Here is a 25,535-nt window from a genome sequence, read left to right as displayed (position 1 = left end):
AAGGGAGCGCAGGAGAACGAGATGAATGACCGTGGGAGATTGGTGCCAGCAGTCACGGGTAGAGTCTAATTAACAGTCTTCTCCTGGAAACTGGCACAGGTTCACGTCCACGGATAGCAATGGTGACACCTCAAAACTTTAATTGGAGGTGTAGGTCATCCTAAAGTAACACTTCACGGCCCGTTGGCTTTGGGGTTGAAAAGAGCCATCAGGAGTTAAGTAGAGCCTTTTAACCTTTGTCTACAGGTGCAGAGATTGAGTTACCATTTTTATCTTTCAAGTCTAGCAGAAAACAGCTGACTTTCAACACGTGCCCTGAATACTCCTCCATAAGATATTATCTATGATAGAATAATTCTGAAATGTCAGTTTTGCATGCAGATGCACCCACACCTTCATACTGTAGATGCATACACAATGTGTTTTCACATGCGTGAAAAGACATAGTTGTGCGTGTGTTGCTTTGAAATGTTGTATCTCAACGACACTGCAAATGAGGGTGACCTCAATATCTTTCGAGAATAACTAAAGGTTTGAATGAATGTGTGTGTACAGTCTAGAATATACTGTATGTACACACATAATGACATAATCCTTTCTAATTTCCATATCACGTGTCTCTTTAGCTTGGTTAATTTCTATTTGCCTTCTTCTACAAAGAACTTTGTAACAAACCTGCCATTATGATTAGTAGTTTTTACAAAAAAGAAGGGTGATATTTTCAATGGATCATGGAAGCCATGATGCAGCTGCTCTATACAAAAGATACCAGAACCAGATGGGAAAAATGTAATAAAATTAAATTGTGTCTGTCCATTCTACTGGGATTTATTCACTTTAACAGATCTTTGTAACCGAACCACAGACAATTAACCCCCCTAAAGAAACAACCCATCTATTCATGAAATTTTGATTTAACTCAAACAACAAACAAGACAAAAAAATATATATATAAAAGCATTGTGCTATTCACTGTACACGTCACAACAAAACGCCCTATAAATAAGACTTACTATCACCAAACTGAGAGGTCATTCTTATAAACTGTAACCATACCTAAGGGTGAATTGAGATTTACTCTTACCAGTTAAAGATGGCCTGGAATGGTCTTTTAGGGTATCTCAGTATGCCCCAAATTGAAGACTTTAAATAATTGAACCAATTGAGCATAACATTTATCATTCTGGCCAAAGTTTTATCCACAGGGCATCTACAAAGGCTTCACACTCTGGCATGTGTGAGCTACGGTTGCATGTGTGAGCTACGGTTGCATGGAACTTAGGGCCTGATATATCTGCAGTATGATGCCACCATGTGCGGAAAACCTCCGGTGTACAAACTTGCAAAGCATTGCACTGTGACAGTGTGGGGTCGTATCAGACTCCACTGCACTGTGACAGTGTGGGGTCGTATCAGACTCCACTGTGACAGTGTGGGGTCGTATCAGACTCCACTGTGACAGTGTGGGGTCGTATCAGACTGCACTGTGACAGTGTGGGGTCGTATCAGACTCCACTGTGACAGTGTGGGGTCGTATCAGACTGCACTGTGACAGTGTGGGGTCGTATCAGACTGCACTGTGACAGTGTGGGGTCGTATCAGACTCCACTGTGACAGTGTGGGGTCGTATCAGACTCCACTGCACTGTGACAGTGTGGGGTCGTATCAGACTGCACTGTGACAGTGTGGGGTCGTATCAGACTCCACTGTGACAGTGTGGGGTCGTATCAGACTCCACTGCACTGTGACAGTGTGGGGTCGTATCAGACTCCACTGCACTGTGACAGTGTGGGGTCGTATCAGACTCCACTGCACTGTGACAGTGTGGGGTCGTATCAGACTACACTGTGACAGTGTGGGGTCGTATCAGACTGCACTGTGACAGTGTGGGGTCGTATCAGACTGCACTGTGACAGTGTGGGGTCGTATCAGACTCCACTGTGACAGTGTGGGGTCGTATCAGACTCCACTGTGACAGTGTGGGGTCGTATCAGACTACACTGTGACAGTGTGGGGTCGTATCAGACTACACTGTGACAGTGTGGGGTCGTATCAGACTGCACTGTGACAGTGTGGGGTCGTATCAGACTCCACTGTGACAGTGTGGGGTCGTATCAGACTGCACTGTGACAGTGTGGGGTCGTATCAGACTCCACTGTGACAGTGTGGGGTCGTATCAGACTCCACTGCTCCGCTTGTGACTTACCAGACTTACAGGAATCTAACTTATTTGGACGGGGTGGGGTGGGGCTGGCAAGGACAGAACAGGCATCGGGGGAGGGCTGTCAGTAAATGAGTTAATTAGGTGATGAACAAACAAAAAAAAGAAAACTGAATGTCTGCCCATACTATTGGGATTTATTCACTTTTCAACATCATTTACATACATAGGCAAACCGAGTAGAAGGCAGAAATTAATTTCCATTGAAATTTTTAACCACTGCAACCACTGAGAAATAATGCACCCCCTCAAAGAACCCCCTCGCCTACCTAAATTTGATTGTTTTCATCATGTGATGATAATGACACAACAGCGCCACACTTTTTGACAGAAAATCAGTTCAGCAACTAACACTTGGTATAAATTAGGCTTTAGTGGCTCTAAACTATAATCCAAGGGAGCCAGCAAGCAATCATTATGTTTTAATGTTTTTATTACGCAATCAACTTGACAGGTTTACTGTAGTAAATTAACCTGGCCATACAGCTAGAATAAAAACCAGCAGAGCTCTGGAGGCCCAGAACCATGACACCTAGATCCCCTGGGGAAGCTAAGCCGTGACTCAGGGCCATAGCAGCAGTCTACTGTAAATATAACCTTGTATAACAGCTTTGTTTGAGATTAAAGTAAATACCCCATCATCTGCATTTCTGTACCCACTGAACTGCTACAGTCAAGAATTAGAGTGAAACTTTTAACTCCTAAATATTAGGAAATATTTGTGAAACCAGAGATTTCAAAGACTAACCTATGATTTTCTCTGGCAAAACTCGGACATGCTGACTTGTGATTCAGACCCTCCTAATACTGGGACATTTGAATTTGTGATGTAAGACAGGTGGGTCTGACCGTGTGAGACAAGGCATTGTATTGCATATCTTACATTGAAGAATAGACAATTACCACAATCATCAAACTTTGCTCTTCTGACACCGTTTTGAGTTCTTCTTACAAAGTTTGAGATGTTGGAACGTATAGTGCAGAAATAAATTAAAACCCATGAATTGTAATTTAAAAAGGGGGGGGGGGGGGGGGTAGAAAAGAACATTTAGCAGTGTTCTATTCAGATTGTACATGTCATGGAACAAAATGACAGATGGTAACCCATTGAATAAAAACTTAAGTCACCAAAATGTGCAGTGATTCTTTTAGAACTGTAACCATACTGGATTGAGAATTACCCATAATACCAGTTCAAGTTGACCAGGAATTTAGGGTCTAATTAGGGTGTCTTAGTGGGACGAAATTGAAGACTTTAAATTAACATTCATCATTCTGGCCAAATTGTAATCCACAGGGCACTCTAAAAAGGCTTCTCAGTCTTGCATGTGTAAGCTACAGTCGCACTGGACCTTATACCCTCATTATGCTTGCCAAATGCTGAAAATAGCCGATATACACAAGCTCAGGTGTCCCGCTGCAACAAATTGTGAGCTTGTAGATCTGCCTAAAAGAGCTTAAAACAGTCCAAACAGTAGCCACCATTCACCGTTAAAGACCCACACTCCACCAAAATATGTTTAGGTTATCCCGGCCGTCATCCTCATCTTCTCTTCTCATGTTTCTATACAGAGGCACTGTTTATTCTGTTTACGGTATTCTACTGTATGTTTGCACAGAAGCACAAACTTAATTCTATCATTGCCTACGCTACGCTGTCTTGTAGACAGAACATTATGGCAATTCTATTTTCAATTTATAACTTAAAACGTCCAATTATATTTAAAAATATATATAAAAATGTCTGAATTAGTCAAATATTCGCTCTTTCCATAGAGATACAGGTGTTTTGTGTGAGGAAGTGTGTGTTTTGGTGGGGGGCTGAGGGTGCACAGTGGGGCAAGGAGATTTTGGCATGATGAGTCTAGAGGGGTGTGTCATATTGGCATATAAACGGCGTGGAATATTTGAATAATAAATGGGTCCAGGAATGCTAAATGAGGGCCAAAATATGATACGGTACTAGATTAAAGCTCCTTTATGAAAAAAATGTTGGTTGAGGAATGAGGATACTTGGCATGTACTTGTACTGAACAGAGATGATGTTTCCGAGGAATTAAACGACAACATGGGTGGAACAGGTCTTTAACCTCCTCGTTGACGCATCAGTGTGACTCCTCCCTCCTCGTGGGTGAAGTGGGTCTGTTGAATGGAGCCGCTCACTGTACTAATGTACAGGGCGGGGGTGGGGGTCTCTCTCTTAGAAGAACGTTTCTCTGCACAGTGGACAGGTGGACTTGTTGCTGGAGGTGAACCATTTATACTGTAGAGGAAGAAGGTTGAAAAAGAGGAATTACAATAGCTTTATTCCAGTATATTAACCACCTTCAACCTAGCCTGGAACTCACCTATGCTTTTTTTGAGTGGTGTAAACCACTCCTACAACTGGCTTTTGTGTGCAGAAAAAAATGACCATGGTTGCTATGTTCAAAATAATTTCTGACGTAATTAAATCACACCCGGGTGAACTGGATGACCGTAGCAACCGTGGTCATTTTCTCTGCGCAAAAACAGCCAGTTTTGAAATCACATCCGGGTGTGATTTCATTACGTCAGACATTACGTCAGACCACAGCTGATCATGCTATATAAAACCTTACACCACTCAGTTCACACGGGTGTGATTTTTATGGCATAGGCAGCTCCCGGCAGGATCCGCCGGCAGAAACTATGCGCAGCTGCTAGACATGAGACTAATTAATTAGAGCGACAGAGAGAGAGAGGAGTGCGTGTGTGTATATGTGTGCGTGTGTCAATTTAACAAAGGTGCAGATGATCAGAAATCAGCAGAGAGTGAGTGATGTTTTCGCTACTCTATGCCGAATTGAAGTGGACTCGGACCCAGACTTTTTTTTTCTCCCTGGAAATAAAAACGTCTGGGTTTCCGAGGCTACCTTCAACCTGGCATCTCTATTGTGGATGTCATCATTATAGGCAAAACTTGACAAAAAAATTTAATGTTAATACAAAAAACTTTAAAACAGGTGTGTGTGTGTGTGTGTGTGTGTGTGTGTGTGTGTGTGCTTCAGAGACAGTGACATCCATCCATTATGTCTCACCAGACAAGCAGAGTGAAACTTCTTCTTGCAGGTGCGGCAGGCTTTCTTGGGCAGAGAGTAGTTGGAGCCGTGGATGACAGAGAAACAGATCATGCAGTCCTCCACGCCCTCGAAGCGCTTATCAACGTTGTTCTTCCACAGAGCCAGACCCTCCATTATACTGCCGTTCTATGCTCACACACACACATACATACAGACAGCTCAATTAGATGCAGTGCACACCTATGACATGTGTATGTAAAATGCACGCATGAATGGCCAGAGATGGACCGATACGCATAAACACACACCAGGACATACATGCATAAACACACACCAGGACATACATACACACATACATTTGTTTAGATTTATCATCCAAAAAGCGTAAAATGTATGTATAATTTTGTGTGTGAGTGCGTGCGTGGCGTGCCCACCCTAGATGGGAACACTTGTTTTGCCGCAAGGTGTCAAAACATAATGTCATGCTCACAATGGACATGGGGTGTGGCTGTACATAAGACATGTTACTCCACATAATAAAGGCACATGTGTGTGTTTGTACCTGGTGTGTGAGGTAGGTGCTGAGCTGCAGCATCCAGTTCCTCCACTGTTGCACAGAGACGCCCACCCTGCGCCCGCTCTCCACGGTGATGGAGCCCAGAGGGTAGCTCTGGGGCAGCTGGATCACCAGCTCAATGAAGATGTCATCCACAGAGTAGGTAGCAATCACCTCCCGCGCTGCCGAGCGAGCCTTTACCTGAGAACACATACATTATGACACATTATGACACATAATAATACATACCGTCGCTGTCGGGCACAAACCTCTTTGTCGCCATATTTTAACTTTGTGTTTAGTATATTAATACTCTAATTGATCATACTACTAGCGCCACGCTAAAGTATCAAAAGGAGCAGATCTACAAGCTTGTAGACCTGCTACTTTTTTATTTGAATCCTGAATGTTTTGGACATATGAGGTTTCCACCCGACAAATATATACATACAGTACACACTGCACTCAAAATGCATTCAATTTATTCAACCTAATTTTATTTATTCAATTGCAAATTTAACTTTGACAAAATTCACATTATTATTCAACCCAAGTATCTTTAGTAGAGCACGGTTTTGCTGTTATGAGACCTGCTGCTAAGTGCTAACGTGATGCATAGCCAGACACCAGCTTCTGGCAGTGTTCCTGAGGAATCTTAGGCCATTCCTCATGTGCAATGGCCTCCAGTTCACTAATATTCTTGGGCTTCAAATCCTCCCACCAGAGATTTTCAATGGGGTTCAGGTCAGGAGATTGTGACAGCCTCTCTACAATCTTCCAGGAGTCAAACAAGGAATGAATCAATCAATAAGACTAGCAGTAAATATATTTACCATGAGCAGCATAAATATATTTATGTCACGAACGCTACACAGCACTGTTTATAGCTTAGCTCTAAACCAACTCTACAATATACATTTGCTCTGAAGTCAGCCACTGGAGGAGACATAAAAGCAATATGTATCATAGAGTACATGTATCAGTATATGATGATTATGAGCTGTCTGCCGTTCGTACTGTAGCACTCTAACTGGATCTCAGAAGGATCCCAGCAGGGAAGAGGAGCATTGAACTGAAGGCGATTGTCTTTCAAGTAAATGGGCAATAAAGTAGCAGAATCTTACAGTATTTGATATTGAGCAGAATAGGATAAAAACACATTTATAATTGTTCCTGTATGATCTATGCTCACGACTCTCTGTTCCCAGAATACATTCTGCCTGACCCAACTCACTGCAACTGTACACTGCACTCGACCATGTGAATTCCTTAGAGTGAAAAGAGCATATCAACTAAAAATTTATTAATTTATCCCCCAGGGCTATGGTTTTAACTTTAAGACATAAAAAGTAACTGTACTTAGGATTTAACTATGGTCACAGTATTTATGATGTTTAAAGTCACAGAATATAGAGAATTCATTTGATGATATTTAGGAACAATAGTAAAACACCAAACAGTAAAACCTGGAGAAATGAACTCATAAAGTTTAAGACTGGTTTAGTACAGAACATGACACGCACGCACACACAATTTCAGAAAGCAGCAGCGTGGAGAGTTTGTCGCCTTTGGACCCTCATCCCTCCCTCTTTGGGATAAAACACATTCAGTCACACACACATACACGCACACACACACACATAAATATTTATACTTGCACACAGCCAGCATTGTATTTGCCAACTTACTGTCATGCTGTCGAATGTCTGAGTGCTGCTGTGGACAGAAGAGATCTCCTGGGCTGACAGCACGGGGCTGACATACTTGATGGTGAACTTCTCCACGACGGCACACACTCTCTTCTCCTGGCTGTTCCACCACAGACGCACCATGGCAGGCAGGTCCTGCACCGCGCTGTAGTACACGCTGCACGCCAAGTGAGGCAGTTCCCACTGAAGGCCTTCCGTCTCTGGAGGGGATGAGGGATGAGGGAGATGAGCGCACAAGAGACAGTCGAGGAAAGTCATTTTAAAGCTTACACATGAAAATCCTGCATGTTTCTCTAAAGCGTGAATTTAGGGTATATACAACTGAACTAAACTCTGGGTTTCAGACCAGCACTGAATGAATGCAAGGCACGCGACCCAGATGTACAATGTCCGAACGGCAATCAGAGCCTCAATAAATGCAGCATTAGTCAATAAGGAAGTATGCAATGTACGTTTTGTGATACAGAACAAGCACTCCCTGCAACCCAGCACCACCGTGGGTCACATCCAAGGAGTCTTTCCATCGACAAGGAAGTGAAAGGCTATTTGGTTGCGGGTGCGTTTGGTGTGCATTCTTTTTGCATTGCATTCTCAAATTTTGGAGGAGCAAATGTGGAATTATGGAAGGTAATGTTATACTAAATGAGAGCAAAGATAGAGTCAAGGAAAAGGTATTGTAAACGTCAAAAAACGAGTTATATTATAGCATGAGTTTCAATACATTTTTAAGCATTTAAAATTAAATTCAAATGGCAAATAACCACTCATGTTTAGCCAACATTGACTTTCATTCAACTAAGTTCGGTAATGGTTTAATGGATGGGGGAAATATAAAGAAATGCAAAATAAAATGAAAAAGCCATTAGGAAAATTGGTCTGTGTGTTTAGATAAGATATTATGGCCAAAGCTATGAATAGACAATGGCATGTATTGATGTCGGTACAGTCCTTTAAGGTAATGTTATATTAGGAAACGCCGAAGGCTTTCTCTCCCTTCCTGGCCTTCCTGTGATCTCATTGTGCCAGGGCCTTCTACTCGGTACCTCCCTTATCCTACATTCTGTCTCAATAAACAAACACTGCAGGGAGTGGAGTGCCCACTCGCATAACAAACGCAGGATGGAAATAACCAAAAGAAGAATTATGCTTTGCCATATGCTTGAGTGTAATGTAGTTTCACAGTCAGTGTGCGTACTGAATATTTGAGTGTGTGTGTGTGTGTGTATGTGTATGTGTATGTGTATGTGTGTGTGTGTGTGTGCAGCCTAGGGCATGTGCATAAGTTGGTTGTGAGGGGCTTACAAATGGCCGGCCTTTCCAAAAGGAGAGCCAAGCAGTTAGCGAGGTACTGCTCAGGTTCAGCCAATATAGGAAGCCGCTCAATTTGGAGGAGGCGTTGTTTCCTTAATATCCATGATTTATGTCTTTAGGTAGAGGTAGAGTTTTAGGTAGAGGCCTCGTATAAGCCCCTTGGGCTTTTTTGCCTTTACCCTTCTTATATTTATATGTTCACTGTGTTGTTTTTTTATACTGTGCTGAATAAATAAATACAAAATACAAATACAAATGTCTGCTGTCCTGTGTGTCTGACAGCTGTACTGTATGTACTGTATGATGCTTTGCCGTCCATGCACGTTGTAACTGGTTGTTGTCCTATTGTCAAACTGCACTGGCAGTGTTTATGTCCTTTGTACAAGGTATTCCTGTACTTCTCATTATGTGGACATAAATAAACATTTCATGCGTGTGTGTGAGTGATATGTACAGTATTGTGCTTACTGTCAACAGCAAGAGACAGGCTCTCCGTGAAGAAGGTCTTGGCGTCCTTGGAGTCGGCCCCCTGGCCAGGATAGACGGGGGTTTCAGGCATCATTTTGAAGAGGTTGAGGAGTAGCTTGTGGAGCGAGCGGCTTCTCTTCAGATAGAGGGAATACTGAACGCGCAGCTGTAGATGAAACACGACGAGAGACAGAGAGAGAGACATCACTCTCTGGAAAATGCTCCCGTCAGAGGGAGCATTTTAGAAGGATCCCACATCAGCAGGGGGTACCCCTGCTGATGTGGGATCCTTCTAATACTTACCGACACAGACTTTTTAGTTCCCCACACCGTTCCTACTAAATAATACATTTGCTCTGTATGAGCTTATGCTAAATGCTTAAATTGTACATCATAGCATCAGCAAAAAAAGAAAATCCAATTATAAGTGGATGCCTGATTTTTAAAATCAATAAGTAAACACCGCCCAAATTGATATCCAATCATCCGAGCTGATATAGGGTCTATAATGGTCTATAATGCACCATTACAAGAATATGGACTTCAAAGCCCAATGAACTTCAGAAAGCCCTGTTTGTCACTACTGGTGAATGCCTCTTACAATTCCCCAGCTTGGGAGTAGTGCGTCTTTCCTTGTTAATTATAATAATGGGAAATTAATTGACAAAGTCGGATAATGATGTGTTCCAGGCTTGAAGCAGACCATTTGAAGTGAAGCATTACCCACCTAGCTCCTTCATAGTCCAGAGGCTAAGCTATCAGGCGATATTATTTGCACAAGGGACATTTCTTCCATAAATGACACATCAGATAGCCGTCGTGTATTGAGCAGAATGGAGACATAATGGGCAAAGAGCTTTGAGACAATAGATTAAACGTGATGCTGCTGCTGTAACTTGGCAACTAACATGACTAAAGAAACATGAGGATAAGGCTATAAGTGGTATAAGTGGCATAAAAGAAAACAATGCTCTGCCATAATGGGGATCCATCTGAATAAAGTAGCCTAGACTATTATTCTGTCAAAACTGGGTAAACTAAAGGGCCAAACTGTATTACTGAATTCATTATGTCAATACCAAAGCACCTGTACAACTGCATGGAAGCATTAAGGTGGATGATGGCAAAAATGACTAATACAGTTAGGTCTGTTTGCCTACTTAGTAGGGAAAGCAAATACAAAACTTTAATTTAAAGCGATTCTATAATGAATGACGTTTTTTTATTAAAGCGATTAGACTGGTCCGTTGAACACTGAAGCCAGGAGAAAACCACAAACAACCTTGGTTTGCATTTAGGCAGCCTTGTTAGGGCCCGAGCACTGCACAGTAGTGCGAAGCCCTATTGAGATCGCAATGATTATTATTGCATCCTTAACATTGTTGCCTTGTTGCATCATTAACATTGTTAACCCACTATACATACTGTACAGTGGGTCTCATTGTGGTGTCAGGACTCAGGAGAACCACAGGGGTCCTTGTGGGGTTCTAGGGAGCTCGCACCTAAACTTCACCATTATTACGGTATATTATACTGTACTAGACCTTACCCGTTCTGAATATATGAACACCAAATTATGTACAGTGTGGGTAATGTAATAGATCACATTACTGATTGGGAGGGAATTGTCCTGTCTAGCTATAGCGCACGTAGGCTACGCTATGGCAAACATAGCAGATTTATCCCACAAAAAGCATGTTTTTGCAATAAACGTTTTTAAATTCTGCATTTGCGGCACCCCTATGGATGAAAATGGAATTGCTTTGGGCTCTCTGTTGATTAAACCACCCTCGACATGTGAATGAAATTTGGGGTGGATTACACATTCCGTTGGTGATTTGTCTAATTCTTTGTAAAACAGGCCCATCCCACTAACTTTGGACAGCGTTTACGTTTTTTGTGAGATTTGCACAAAAGCTGAAGGTGGAAGAGCAAAAAGTGTTTTGAAGAAAAGTCAAAATGGCAGAAAATCTATTCTGACGCAAATGGGTGTGGCCTATATGGGGAGATGCGTCATGACCCAAGGAATCCATGGAAAGTGAAATCTTGATTTTACGACCTACGGTTCAAGAGTTATAAGGCGGTTTGAGGGCCTAGGGGTGTGTGTGACTCACATGGGAGGGTGAGGATTTGAAGAACGTGAGGAGGAGCTTCCAAGCCAGAAGGTATCCCAGGATGCACGAGTACTCAGCGCTCAGAGGCTGGACCGCTGCAAACTCTCCGACCTGGACTCCTGCCAGGATGCTCTCACACAGGTCCTCACAGGCAGACAGGAGGGACATCACAGGCATGGGAGGAGAGCTGATCACAGGAAGAAATCCTGTTATAAGCCTTTTATATTATTAATGTACATGTACAGTATAGTGTATTATTTGCTTTCATCGTGCTGTATCGATGATGTGAAGTAGAATAAGGTCAAGGGTTTTCCAAAAAGGCAATAAACATACTTGAAGAAGAACATGGTAGAGAAACCACTTACTGCAGGTACTAAATAAGGAAAAAACGTATTCAGGCTAAGCGATTAAAACGCTGCGGAGCAAATATGGCTTTATGCACTGCTGGCTGCTGGTGACAGGCTGGGCTGTATAAAATAAAGGGGTACTCAGTTAATTACTAAGTAGTGTTCTCATATTCTCCTGATTAAACTACCCTGCATTGGCATCATCCTGTGGCACTGTCAAACTTGAAATGTACCCACACCCAAAGTGCAAAACTGTTCCATCAGCTTAATTAATTGTGCATAACCGTATATTTTAATTGTTGCAAATTAATCTGCGTAGAGGCAGATCCTAGGTAATAACGTGCAACTGTGTGTGGGTTTGATGCACGGCGTTACTGTAATAATAATAATATCTGGGATTTATATAGCGCTTTTCATGACACTCAAAGACGCTTGGGGCCAGGGGGGGAACAAGAAAAAAAAGACTACTTTATTAGAAAAAACAATTATAAGAATAAAACCAAAAAACTGTGCATATAACAAGTTTTAAAAACACATCAGCCTTTTAATGCGAAATACTGTAAAGCAACAATACATGCTGTCAGTGAGATAACCTCCCCTGAACAAATCCAGGTTAAGTAGAAATGATCCGTAATGGGCCTCCCTCTAACTTACAGGCATGGTTCCTCTGTGTCGTCGTCAGTCTTGCTGACATCTCCTTCTCCATCACACTCTGGCAGCTGAGGCATTATCCTGATTTTCATGACAAGGGTTTAACATTGCGTTAAGGCTCTTCTTACTGAAGAGCTGGAGACACCTATTACTGCACACTAAAGCATTTGGTCAGTCTGGTGAACTTAGCAGCCAGGTGGTCAGTGTGGTACACTATGGTAATTGCTCCATAAAGGATACTGTACTGCATACTACTACAATCTGTATACGGTAACATGTACACAGTTCGTGCTGTAGTTAACACTCAACACCAATTAATACAATTTAAAGTTATACATAGACTCCTTTACTCAAAAACAAAATTACATAGTATATTTCCAACTACCTCCCCACTATGTGATCGATGTGGAATGGCACACCTGACCCACTTCTTCTGGACATGCCCAAAACTGTATACATTTTGGTGTGATATATTTAAATGGTTTTCAGATGTATTCTAAGACTCTGGAAATCCAGAAGTACCTCACTTCAAGACCTGGTTAACTGAACTTACTTGTATACTACATATGGAGAAAATTTGTTATGATATGATGGACAATTCAAACAAGTTCTATGTTATATGGCAGTCATTCCTAGATCACCTTGCTCAATCTTCATATGACCACCGCGCTCCGACTATAGGTGAGCCACCCGTTCAAAACATATCAAAATAAAGGGTAGTGGGTCGCACACACCAAGACTGCAGTTCAAATAGTTTATTTCATATTTGAAACAAATGGACAAACGTTTCGGCTATCCAGCCTTCATCAGTTCCTTTAAAAGGAACCTACATTCAGTCACACTCCACACTGATGAAGGCTGGATAGCCGAAACGTTTGTCCATTTATTTCAAATATGAAATAAACTATTTGAACTGCAGTCTTGGTGTGTGCGACCCACTACCCTTTATTTAGATCACCTTGCTGAAATGTCACACTGAATATATAGTTGTATGTCCTCCACTCTTTACACACTGAATATATAGTTGTATGTCCTCCACTCTTTACACACTGAATATATAGTTGTATGTCCTCCACTCTTTACACACTGAATATATAGTTGTATGTCCTCCACTCTTTACACACTGAATATATAGTTGTATGTCCTCCACTCTTTACACACTGAATATATAGTTGTATGTCCTCCACTCTTTACACACTGAATATATAGTTGTATGTCCTCCACTCTTTACACAATCTAGCAGTGTAACTACTTATACTGAATATATAGTAGTATGTCCTCCACTCTTTACACAATCTAGCAGTGTAACTACTTATACTGAATATATAGTTGTATGTCCTCCACTCTTTACAGTGTAACTTATGGTAATGTAATGACTCATTCAGAATGAATGAATGAATGTTTTTCTTTTTTTTGTCCGTCTTATTTTGAAAAAACGTAATGAAAATATGAAACCACAGTACATGCTGTAGTATGGAGTACTGCAGATTACACAGGCATGTACTTGTGTAACTGAACAAGTGTTTTCATGGCATTTTTGTATATTTAAGAACTCAAACATAACCCAAAATATAACACTCTTTGACTTGAGAGCTGCTACTTTGCATGCGCACGCACGCACGCACGCACGCACGCACGCACGCACGCACGCACGCACACGCACACGCACACGCACACACACACACACACACACTAACTTGTCCATTAGGTGGTAGACTGTGATCTGCAGAGGTCTAGCCTTGAACAGCAGTAGAGGGGAGAGTGTGTTGAGAAGTGTCTGGAGGGACTCTGGCAGGTTGGTCTTCTGGTCTGCTATGAACCGGGCCGGCAGAGAGTTCTGGCTCAGCTGCTGCACGGGAATGTATGTCAGAGCCACACCCACTGACCGCAGAACAGCCAATGGGAACAGGGGGTCATCTGGCTCGTTGAAAGTGTCTGCAATCAGAGGAAAATTAAATGGTCAAAAAGGGCAGACCTGTTACATCTCACCCCTGGCCTGGGTGGGTCTTTTCTGATTTCTCATTTGTAAACTCTTATTGAGGACGCACAGAATGCTTGTATATACAGTGAAACCCTGGCACACACTTTAGAGTTACACACATTGAAGCATAAGAGTTCCCCAGTAAACCCACAGATGACCACAAAACAGTCATTCATTGAACACAAGGCAGCCACCAAAATTTCAATTTAGTTTGAACCTGGTGAACTATAACTTCCTTAATATATAATTAAAAAAGAAAAGAAAAAATAATAATTTTCTATTTGTAATCATTTCATCGGTTGTCCAAAGGCTTGATTGGTGCCAGGTGAGAGGAATGATTACCGTGGAAACAGGAGACACAAGCCATGTCAAATTAATATAGCTAATCACATGACGCTACCTTTGAAGGTTGACTCAGTATTTGCAACCTTTTGGATTAAACCAGTACCCAAACATTCCTAACCTGGCACTACTGTAGGAGACAGCTATTTTATTGAGACATTTTATTGCATGCAGTGTTGAAAGGGGAGACTGCCTTGAGAATCAACAATAGAAAGAATAGTGTTCTTACCACTAACGTCAGACAATTGGAACTTAATGAGCCAAGCTGTGCTGCTGAACAGATAGATAATACTCACCACTGGAAGCATTTGGTTAGATTACAGGCTTACAGCAACATTTTCGATAAAGATAACAAGGCTATTTGCTGACTCAGTAAGAACATGTATATGACAGTACCACTACTTTGTTTGCAACAGTGAAATGGGGGATGGGTAGAGGACAATCAGGACAGTATTGCTGGAATAATTGAACTCATTCAAATGAATTATATTCTAGTTTAAATGTGTGCAAACTTGATTGTCAGAAAAAGTTAAACCCCTACTGAACTTCTCAACTTCATTAGCTTTTTTGCAGGGCGTCACAAAAAAACAAAACTTTTAAAACTTCTGCACACACACGTCAGACATACCGGATATTCTGACAGGCAGAGGCAGCAATAGGTTGTAGATTCCCTCTATGAAGAAGTCCGTCCATTCTCCTTTCAGTTCTGATGGTAGTTTGTCCAGGGCGTCTGCAGGGGGGGCCGCAAAGAACCGATTCAGGTTCACAATCAGCGCGGCATCCTCGCACGCAAAGAGCTGCACCCATGGGTTCCACAAACTGCTAACATTCTCACTGGCAGTCTGAATGTGTGACAGGAAAGGAGTGACTCAAGGGTGGATAAATGAACTGATGTAGCAGTATATTGGTTGAGACTTGGATATTGATGAAACGTTAAACTAAATTTGAAGGGCCAAGCTATGGTTTATAGATATTACTGTATAATAAAAACTGGGGGTTCAGGGTGACATGTTGTCCCCTGATTAACTGCAACTCTCTGGACTCACACACCCTCCCTTAATAAAAATAATAAATTGTGTTTTATTTCATATCATACCTCCAGCCAGGCTAGCATAGAGCAAAGTAAAAAGTCCCACTGGCTGCCCCCGAGAACTGCGGGAGAATGAGTCACCAGCCATGAAAGGAAACGCATCATTTCCACAGTGAGAATGAGCTGGGCTGAAGATGCTTTAGACAGGTCACTGAAATAGAAACAAGACCAATCAAACACACGAGACGACAGTGTTCCAGGGACCCACACACACAACAGCTAGTTTTCCATTCCACCAAGGCAGACTGCTGCCTTCACCCTGTGTACCAGTTCTAAATCAGCCCATGAATAGATACTGTAGCTTCGATAACAAGTTAACGACACAGCAGTACTGTGGATTGCCCAGGAACAGAGTCGTTTAAAGACATACATTATGATCAACATATCGGTTAACCGAACTAATCGATTCAATCAATTATAAAAAGTAATCTATAATTTACCCTAATTTTGGGCATGTCATTATAAGTGAAAAGTAAATATAAAGAAAATTATATATATATATATATATATATATATATATATATATATATATATATATATATATATATATATATATATATATATATATATATGACTCTCACTTAAGTATTGTTAGTATTAGTTTTGTCTTGTATTTGTTTATACACATGTGGACTTATGTAAAATTGGCTGCTTCTTGCTACTTATCATACATCCCCTAGCAACAATAGTCTTGTGGAAACTATGAATGAGCTCATGTGAATCTAAGAAGGCATGTGGTATGTGTGCATTCATTTGTTACCTGCTAAAGAGGAACCAGTCCTCCTTGCAGCTCCTCCATTGCATCATGGTAGCCAGTATAGCCTGCAGGATCTCCTCCTGTACGGGTGTCTTTGCCTCCAGACAGCACAGCAGTACGGACAGACACCCACACACACCTAGGATACAGTACATACAGTCATAGGAAGTCATGAAGGGACAGACACCCACACACACCTAGGATACGTACAGTCATAGGAAGTCATGAAGGTACAAGACATGACCTAATGTCCTAATGGTGAAGTGAAAGTGCAAACGTGCGTAAAGCAAGACCACTGTTTTTAGGTAATACAAATATAGCGTATGAATGTGTGTGTGTGTGTGTGTGTGTGTGTGTGTGGGCGCACACACGTGCGTGCGGTCTTACTATCGGTCTCCTGCCAGTTGATTATTCCAGCAGTGGCCAGGGCTATGAGAGTGTCTCTCTCCTCGTCGGTCATGGCAGGACAGAGCACCTGCAGTGTGCTCAATGTGCTCTGGGAGACTGGGAATAAACTGAGAAATGGAACACAACACAGGCAACTTGTGTTTAACTCATTTTGAGATGACTGCTAACTTCAGACTATTATGAAGTATTCAACAAACTTGAGCATTATTTTACTCAGTCAGGACACCCCCTGCACCTCCCTGGTGGAACAACCAGTCAGTGCTGTGTCGTGCAATTTGCAATGTCACAGGTTCAAATCAGGCTCAACGTCTCTGCATTACACATAACTTTACCCCCTTCATCCATACCCTCCTTTCCTTCTCTGTTCTAGCTAGTAGAGAATAAATGCATTTAACATCTTTTAGGAAGCATTCTGATTCTGTAAGTTATAATGGAACAAGGCAAGGGTAACCAATAATCGCCTACTAGACAAAGTGGTGATTAGGTCATTGGGTGTTTAGGTCACAGTGCTCTACATTTTGGTGCACAGCACACCACCTTGCCTACATGTAGGCATATTCTCTATATCCCATTATAATCTCTTCATATTCTGTACAATCTCCATTACCTGTCTGCACTGCCATACAGCATTCTGAAGGAGGTATTGTCTGTGTTAGCCAGATCACTGGTCTGAATGCAGCTGTCCAGGGTCAGAGACCACAGACCACCGTCTTCCAGTGACCTACAGGGAAATTATATCATATACAATTCAGACAAAACATTTATAAAATAATAATAATAAAAAAATCGTGTGTGTTGACGTACAGTATGATGATAATGTATAATGATGATAATGTATTGACCCACATGACGTCACAAGGGGCGGCATAATAAAACTTGTTGGGGTTGCTCTATAAATAAAGTCGGGCAATTGCTATAGTTTGGTTGCCCTGTGAGGCAACTACACTAATAATAATAATCACACTCGTGTGAAGTGAGAGGCATCCAGATTTTTGGGGGCATGTTGATGTTCTCATGTCCGTGAAATATGAAAAATGAAATAAATGTATTTACAAGATGTATACATCAGCGAGATGACGTCTTACGTTGTCATTTACTGCGTACCATAGAGTTGGTTTGGGACGGGGAATTTTTAAATAGGCGCTAAACAAACATTAAAAGTCCATAGACTTGGCTGGCCTATGATGTAATTTCGGAAAGCCATGCCCTAAAAAAAGATCACACTTGTGTGAAGTGAGAGCTGACTGTGTGTAGCATTAGTCTATTAGTACGTTATTAGTCCACCCCCTGTGATGTATTGTTATTGTGTAGGACATTGTGTATGAAATATGCTACAGAGATAAAGTGTTACTTGATTCCTCTGCTACCCCAAAGTTCCCACCTGAGACAGGTGTCTTCCTACTCTGCTACAAGCTAGCCTTGGGCAGGGTTCTTCAACTCTGGTTCTTAGACAGCTGGTTTTCTATCCTACAGGGAAGTTATTCTCCTGGCAAGTGCCTGATTAGACAGAATGAGATGGGCCCCAGCCTCAGGTGAATGCAATCAACTTCCCTGTAGGATGGAAAACTAGCAGACAAGGTCAGATAATGCTCACCTGGCCTTAGGTACAAACATGACATGTCTGTCTAAAAAGCAGACAGCACACACCAGACCGGCATGTGCGTCACCGCCAAAGCCCCCCCTTTTGGGGGCATGTTCCCCATTGTAACCTAATTGTGAACGCAGTGAGCACTAACTATGAGACCTAGCAGAACATGTCTGTCTGTGTGTGTGTGTGTGTGTGTGTGTGTGTGTGTGTGTGTGTGTGTCTGTCTGTGTCACGCTGTAACACCACCCGCCCGCCACCAGAGGGCGCAGCTGTATCACACACAAAAAAAAAAAAACACACACACACATACACACACTAAAAAAAGAGAACTTAAAAAAACCTTAAAAAAGTACCTAATTTATTCTAATTGTTGTTATTGCAATTTACGAGCTGCGTTAGCTTCCCGCGTTCACGCGTCTTACTTGTGATATTAGACCTAATTTATCAAAATATCTTTTGACGATACTATCCCTTTTTTCATATTCTGAGTATGTCCATACTAATTTAAATTTTCACTAAGTATTTGTAGAGAACGAGAAATTGTTATTACTCCAGCGACCAGCGTAATCTTTCAGACCTGCTGACGTCACGTCACATTAGTTCCGCATACCACCGCACGTCTTGTTGACATCTGTGCCTCCTGACTAAAATACCCCCGAGGAGTGGGGATCATATTATTATAATGTGATCAGGGTAATTATTATTACCTTGTGTAGAGTGTCTCCAGAAGCTCTTTGGTTGTAACCTGGTGGAGGAGTGCCGTTGGCAGCTCCCAGTCAGCCAGCAGGTTGTGATAGTCAGCCACAACAGCAGGACTGCATTCCATCTCCTTACACCACTGCACTGCATACAACAGCTCTGCAACTGGATACACATTACATGGTGTAGAACCACAAGTAAAACCACATGGATAAAAGCTAAATTAAATCTCACGACTGAAAAATATTGCTAGACCAAGTCCTAATATGTAATTTGTGAAACAGCGTGAAAGGAGCCACCACTAGCGCTGTGTGTCCCACAGCCCACACACTGAACACAATATGTATGATGTTTTGGTAGCCATGCGTCTAACCACTGCCAGTTGAAGAAATTGCAGATTGAGGCATTAACGATTGTGGCTATGAAATATCTGAGATCATTAGGGTTTTCTGGAAGACTGAAATAACCAATAACAGGCTCACGTGTTGTAAGCTTGTAGCTTATAGCCTATTTTTGGTGCAGGACACACTAGTATAGCAGACATGCTGACTTCTATGGAATCCAAATGACTGAAATCAGTCGTGGCGACTGAGAACTTTAATCCATGTTTGGGCATGCCTGATACGAAACCCATTCCGACAATGAGTATGCAATGCATAACTGGGCGGGGGCATGCATTTCCAACTTGCATCGTTCCTGACTTGCATCATTCCCAAATAGGCCGGCTCCCCGGTCTAGTCATTTAAAATATCACATGTAGCTTTAAACATTGCATAACTTTTACTGATCCCACCTCTAATAGTATGAAAGTTAGCTCACCAGTGAATTTGAGGTTTGGTAGGTGTGAGGAGGAGGAGGAAAAAGCCGTCTCCTCCTGGTCTCGTGGCACTGTCGCAGCGGTGTGGACCACTCTTCCTAACAGGGCACAGGCAGACAGGTGGGCTGGCAACCTTGAGGACACCTTGAACTTCCACACGTCCATACAGGGATAGTCGCTAACCATCCACAGACGGCCATGCAGTAAGGGACTCTTCACCCACTGGAGGGTGGAGAACAAGCAGTGACAAGATACAAGAGGCATAAAGTTATATATCATCAAGTTATAATCCTAACCAAAGATAACTACTTTGATGTGATAGTATTGCATTATGTTCTTAACACACCTGACTGAAAGGAGAAGTAGGATATACATTTTCACTGGTATCTCATTATAGATTTGTTTGTAAACAATAGCAGGCTAACATCTTCACTGGGTTGACCAAACTAGAACTGTATTCACTCCTGGAAAATATACAGCACACTCAAAACCTTTGAAATGTGTAGAGGACAAATACAATACCGTACCCACAACTGCGACTGCTGGCTTTATGTGTCTGGCTCACCTGAGTGGGTAGAGCTTGTCTGATTCTAGTCCATTCTAATTGATTGGGGGTCAGGAGGGAGAGGAAGTGGATGAGGAGGGGGGAGTCCTGGTGACAGACCGAGTTGAGAGTCTCCACCAGATTCTGTACGGCCAAAACAAGAACCTGCAGACTGGGAGAGAATCACGGGCCAGGTGGATAAGATTGTTAACAATGGAACAGTGCACAGGCAGCTTTATGTGGTATGGTCGACCCCCCCCCCCCCACCACCCTGAAACCCTTTTTATACTTTGGCTTTTAGCCTAGTTTGAGAGCTGTACACATACTGTACATGTTTTGTATTTGTATTGTATTGCTGTTAATTTATTTATTGACCGTACAGAACTAAATATACTTTCTAAATAAAGTTTGGACTAGAATGAGTCTCAAAGACAGGACAACAGATTATTTGAAATGCTGGAAACTCAAATAATGTGAAAATTGTGTTATAATTTGGCATTCTTGAATAACATTAATCTGATGTAGAGGGGGAAAGACTTAAATGAATGGCGGATTTAAAATAACAAAAGACGATCATTCATAGTTTGGCCTCACATCTACAGTGCGGGCACTAATGATATTGTATTAACACCTTGAGGGCCCGGACCTATTTAATCCATTCATAAAATGTGCCCATCATTTATAGTGCCCGGACCACTTTTACCGGGGCACCGAAGTTGTTGTGAATGTCTGTGTAGCAGCTAACAATAGCCACACCACTCTAGAGTCGATCGACTTACAACGGGAGGTAAGAATAAATCTATCGCGACTAGCGACTGGACCGCGGAGCGCCGTCTAACACAGGATCTTTTTTCATAATTAGACGTGATGATTTAGATCCCGAGTTATGAACGTTTTAAGATTTTCGTTTTCGTCCGCTAAACAGGCAGGGAACATTTTCGATGACGTGTCACACACCGAGGATTGGGCAACAAGGGCTCCTAGGCTGTGGAGCGATGCGATCGGTTTTGATATCATTAATCTCCGTCCCGTTTATCAATCTCCGTCTGGGGCACTTGACCATGAACTTGAACTTGACGGTGATCTCCGTCCTGGGCCCCGATGGTGTTAAAGAGGAGGACAATGATCAATAAAAGGAGCTATGCGTAGGAAACGGCAATGCTGAAATGAAATATTCCACTTCAGCTAGCAGAACAGACAGAGACACAGGTAGGTGTTAAGAAAAATAAAAACTTGTTTCACGCCTCTCTAAGCCAGGACTTTGCTTAAAAAAGGTAATTACAGCCTCCATTGCACATTTGCACTTCTCATATATAAGGCTTTGTGCTACATGCCATTGTGGAGGATGAGGTGAGAAATAAAATCTCTGGAGGCGGGGTGCCAATAATGTAGTCCACAAATATCATCGTTTGGTTATTGTACAGTACACTTCTGGCGGGGGTTTGCACTTACTTGCTTGTAAGGATGAAATGTTTGAGTTTTGATGCTTCTTGCAAAATGACCCACCAGTATCAACAAAATTATCATTACTCTGACTCAACTGCTGCACCACGTATCTGCGGTATTTCTTTATAAAAAACGAGCCTACCTGACAGTGAAAAACTGTAATTGAACAGACATTTGGACAAAGTTAGAAAGTTTGCAAAGATTTAATGTTGAAAAGTTCATTTCTAGGCTTGGAGCAATATGGGCCAATTTCATGGTTAAGGTTTAAAGTTATTCACTAACACTATTCTGTCAAGTTATTTTAAGGCCCTTTTGCACACACAATAAAAACAAAACGTTTTATACTAGAAAAGGGCAATCCTCCAAATCTCCACCAGGCCGGGTTAATTAATATTGATTTGAGAAACAAAATTAAATTAAAATATCCTTGGGCGCTAGGACTCAGCATTCTTTCCAAACAAACCCAGATTGATTCCTGTGGTTTTTCAAATGCGTAATGAAAACAAAATGTTTTGGATTCTGTGTGCAAGGGCTGTATAATACTACTGGCATAATAATCATGATTTTACAAAATTTTAAACTAGACTATAATTTGTCTCTTTAGGGGGAAGGGAACATTTACATCATAATGTGTAATTTACGTCATATGGTTGAGTATTTGATTTGATTGATTTCAGTAGCTTGCACCTGCGTGCTGGAAAGGGAAGCTGCGCCCCTTCCAGAGTAGAAATGCTTATTCAGATCATTCACGTTGTAATGCTATGGATAAGAGCTTCTGCTAAAGGCAACTAAATTGTAACTGGAAACACGTGGTTCCACACAATCTTTAACATCATGTGGTAATGGTCTTACCTCTTGATGTCCAGAGAGGCTGAGAGTAGCTGGTTCTTGACCCAGAGCGCGGTGCTATACAGGAAGCCTCCTTCCCTGATCTTACTCCCAGAGTGATGGACCAATGACTGGACTCCAGTCACACACACTTTCCTCAGCTTTCCTAAAAGGGAGTCTGTCGAAACAAGGTCCAAACAATTAGCTATCCAACCTTCACGACGATTGTTACCAAATAATACAAGCCAAAACCCTGTTGACACTCATTGGCACATGACTCACAAGATCATTTGTTCAAAATCTGGTTGAATGTGTTGTTTAGAGGTCCCTCAATGTGTGATTCAAACTTTGGGTAGACTGGATGCTGTGTTCATGATATTTGCCATGTTTTTGTAAAATGGGCCCCTCCCACAAACTTTGGTAAGGCAATGAAAAATCTGAATGATACATTGTTCAATCTGTACGAGTATTAGCAAAAAGTGTGTTTTGTTGAAAATTGAGTTAGGCACTTGAACAATCCAAAGTTGAATTTCTCTCATTTTTGAACCAAAACCGACCATGGTGTGCGTGTGTGCCGTGTGTGCACCCACCAGACAGGTGTGTTGGCGTCTGATCCTGGGCTGTGAGTTGGAAGGTGGTGAATAGCAGCTCCTCAGCAGACGCCAGCAGGAGGCAGTCTCGTACAGACGAGAAGAAAGTGGAGGCCACATCACAGATGAACGACACCAGGGGCTCCACGTTGCCGGCATCTGACAGACTCTTGCTCTCCAAGAGTGTGGCATGTAGTTTCTCTAGGATCTTCTGCATGTAGACTTCCCCGATCAGAGGCTCTGTCCATATAAAAAGCCAGCCAACAGTTTTAGTGAACAGTTAAAAAGCGTGAGTGAGTGAGTGCGTGCGTGCGTGCGTGCGTGCGTGCGTGTAATGTACCATTGTTGTGATGCTGAGACAGCACTAGGCTGATAAGAGTCCAGCTGTGGCTGCTGAAAGAGGCATTGGTGGATTGGCTGCCTCCCACCTTGCACAGCTCCTCAGCCAATCCAAGGAGTCGCTCGCCCAACACTGAACCCTTCAGCCAATCATTGCAGCTCTCAAGAGTGTCTGAGTCTGCACACGCCTGATGGGTGAGACAGCCGAGCGGACTTTATTTATTGTTTATCACTAGATATTTGACAACATACACTTTTTGTGGCAGATACACACTTTAAACAGTAAATGATATACTGTATATATAAGCTGAAAAACAATTATTAACTAAACAATCACACCTACCCTTTGTATGATCTGCAAGATAATACCCCACTGTAGATCCATCTAGAAAGAGGAATGAGAAGTATTTACATTAGAAACGACAGCTACAGTAATTCATTATACAGTACACTACAACACAACTGATACATAAACTAAACTAAACTAACTACATAAATAAAATACATTAAACATGAGACTTGAACATCCTGCAGTCACCGTGGTGATGTGGTTGAGGATGCGTGTGGTTTCTTGCCGGCTGCAGCAGTACAACGAACTGAACAACATCTCTACGATGTGACTGGTGTCACTTCGGCCTTCCTCAGCCAGCCACGCCACCACCCGCTCCAGCAGGAACTGCATCGCTGGGTTCGTCAGAGTCTCTTCCTCTCCCGGCTTCTGCTCAGCTGCTTCATGTGCAATCGTATCTTCCAATTTCACCAGCATCTGAAGAGTGGTAGAGAGAGCAATACCGCAGATGAATAATTATGTTACCTGGATATTTAAGGTCTGAAATCATGTAAACAGTTATGGTCTCATTCTGTTAAAATCCTTTCAGTTGTTGAATCAGGAAAAATGAGAGATTATGCACTCATCATTTAATTAGATGGACTATTTACACAAAATCTAAAATAATTTCTTTCATCAGAGACGCCCCAACCAAAGCTATATTATATAGCATAACCTTATCTTTAACATTAAGCTTGGCTTACGGTGAAGACTCTTGGAGTGTGGAAAGACCGCAGGAGTTTGGAGAGGAAGACCAGGTGCCTCTCAGAATTGTTGTCGGTAACGTATACCAGGCAGACCTGTGCCTGCTGGCACACCACCTCCTCCAGATGCCTGGTCTTCACAGAAACCATTGCCCTCTGGGGCTCCAGAAGATCAGACGCCGGCTGGATAGGTTTCTCGACACTGGCCTCCTCAGCTCCGGGCCTCTCCATGTCCTCCGGCTCAGCGAAACAGATCTTGGCAGATTTTCTCTTGTGGAGCTGCTTTTTCCTGATTGCTCTCTCAGGATAACGCATTACCTGGAAGAATCCGAAATATTGTTCAGTTTGCTGGTTCACTGCTCAGCACTCTAGATAATCAAATAAATTATCTGTACACACAAAGAGATTTCCGGGGCATACAGTACAAATACAAAGAGTAAAAGAGCGTAAAAATGCCATGGCAGAGAAACTGAGGAAAAAATACTTGTGTGTGTATAGGGGTACAGTATTAGGTAGTATTATTTACTGTATAGGGGTACAGTATACAGCATATGTGAAATAATACATTTTGGTCGATATGAAAAACTAAGCCCTTTTTGCATCATCATCAGACGATGTCCACACGAAGAAGAATATCGTTTCAATTTTTGTATTTA

At 42.1% G+C, this 25,535-nt stretch overlaps 1 protein-coding gene across 2 annotated transcripts in view; it reads right to left on the bottom strand.

Annotated features, from left to right (window-relative positions):
• Positions 1–2,332: 2,332 nt before the first annotated feature.
• The window catches only part of ltn1 (listerin E3 ubiquitin protein ligase 1), a 30,630-nt gene continuing 7,427 nt past the window's right edge, over positions 2,333–25,535 (bottom strand). For both annotated transcript variants that reach the window (XM_079508188.1, XM_079508187.1), the window contains 22 exons: positions 24,880–25,197; positions 24,386–24,613; positions 24,191–24,232; positions 23,849–24,035; positions 23,509–23,748; positions 22,943–23,096; positions 20,666–20,816; positions 20,103–20,322; positions 19,292–19,448; positions 17,604–17,717; positions 16,976–17,103; positions 16,592–16,727; positions 15,838–15,982; positions 15,370–15,583; positions 14,116–14,353; positions 12,422–12,499; positions 11,421–11,607; positions 9,307–9,472; positions 7,507–7,727; positions 5,825–6,019; positions 5,281–5,448; positions 2,333–4,484 (listed from right to left, as the gene is read on the bottom strand). In XM_079508188.1, the coding sequence (XP_079364314.1) occupies positions 4,422–4,484; positions 5,281–5,448; positions 5,825–6,019; positions 7,507–7,727; positions 9,307–9,472; positions 11,421–11,607; positions 12,422–12,499; positions 14,116–14,353; positions 15,370–15,583; positions 15,838–15,982; positions 16,592–16,727; positions 16,976–17,103; positions 17,604–17,717; positions 19,292–19,448; positions 20,103–20,322; positions 20,666–20,816; positions 22,943–23,096; positions 23,509–23,748; positions 23,849–24,035; positions 24,191–24,232; positions 24,386–24,613; positions 24,880–25,197 (3,750 nt within the window). In that variant the 3' untranslated portion in view covers positions 2,333–4,421. The remainder of the gene's footprint in view (positions 4,485–5,280; positions 5,449–5,824; positions 6,020–7,506; positions 7,728–9,306; positions 9,473–11,420; positions 11,608–12,421; positions 12,500–14,115; positions 14,354–15,369; positions 15,584–15,837; positions 15,983–16,591; positions 16,728–16,975; positions 17,104–17,603; positions 17,718–19,291; positions 19,449–20,102; positions 20,323–20,665; positions 20,817–22,942; positions 23,097–23,508; positions 23,749–23,848; positions 24,036–24,190; positions 24,233–24,385; positions 24,614–24,879; positions 25,198–25,535) is intronic.

The sequence above is a fragment of the Electrona antarctica genome, assembly GCF_951216825.1.
Source record: "Electrona antarctica genome assembly, chromosome: 8".
Lineage (NCBI taxonomy): Eukaryota > Metazoa > Chordata > Actinopteri > Myctophiformes > Myctophidae > Electrona > Electrona antarctica.
The sequence above is the reverse complement of the archived record's forward strand: the minus strand, read 5'-3'. Positions and strand labels throughout refer to the sequence as shown.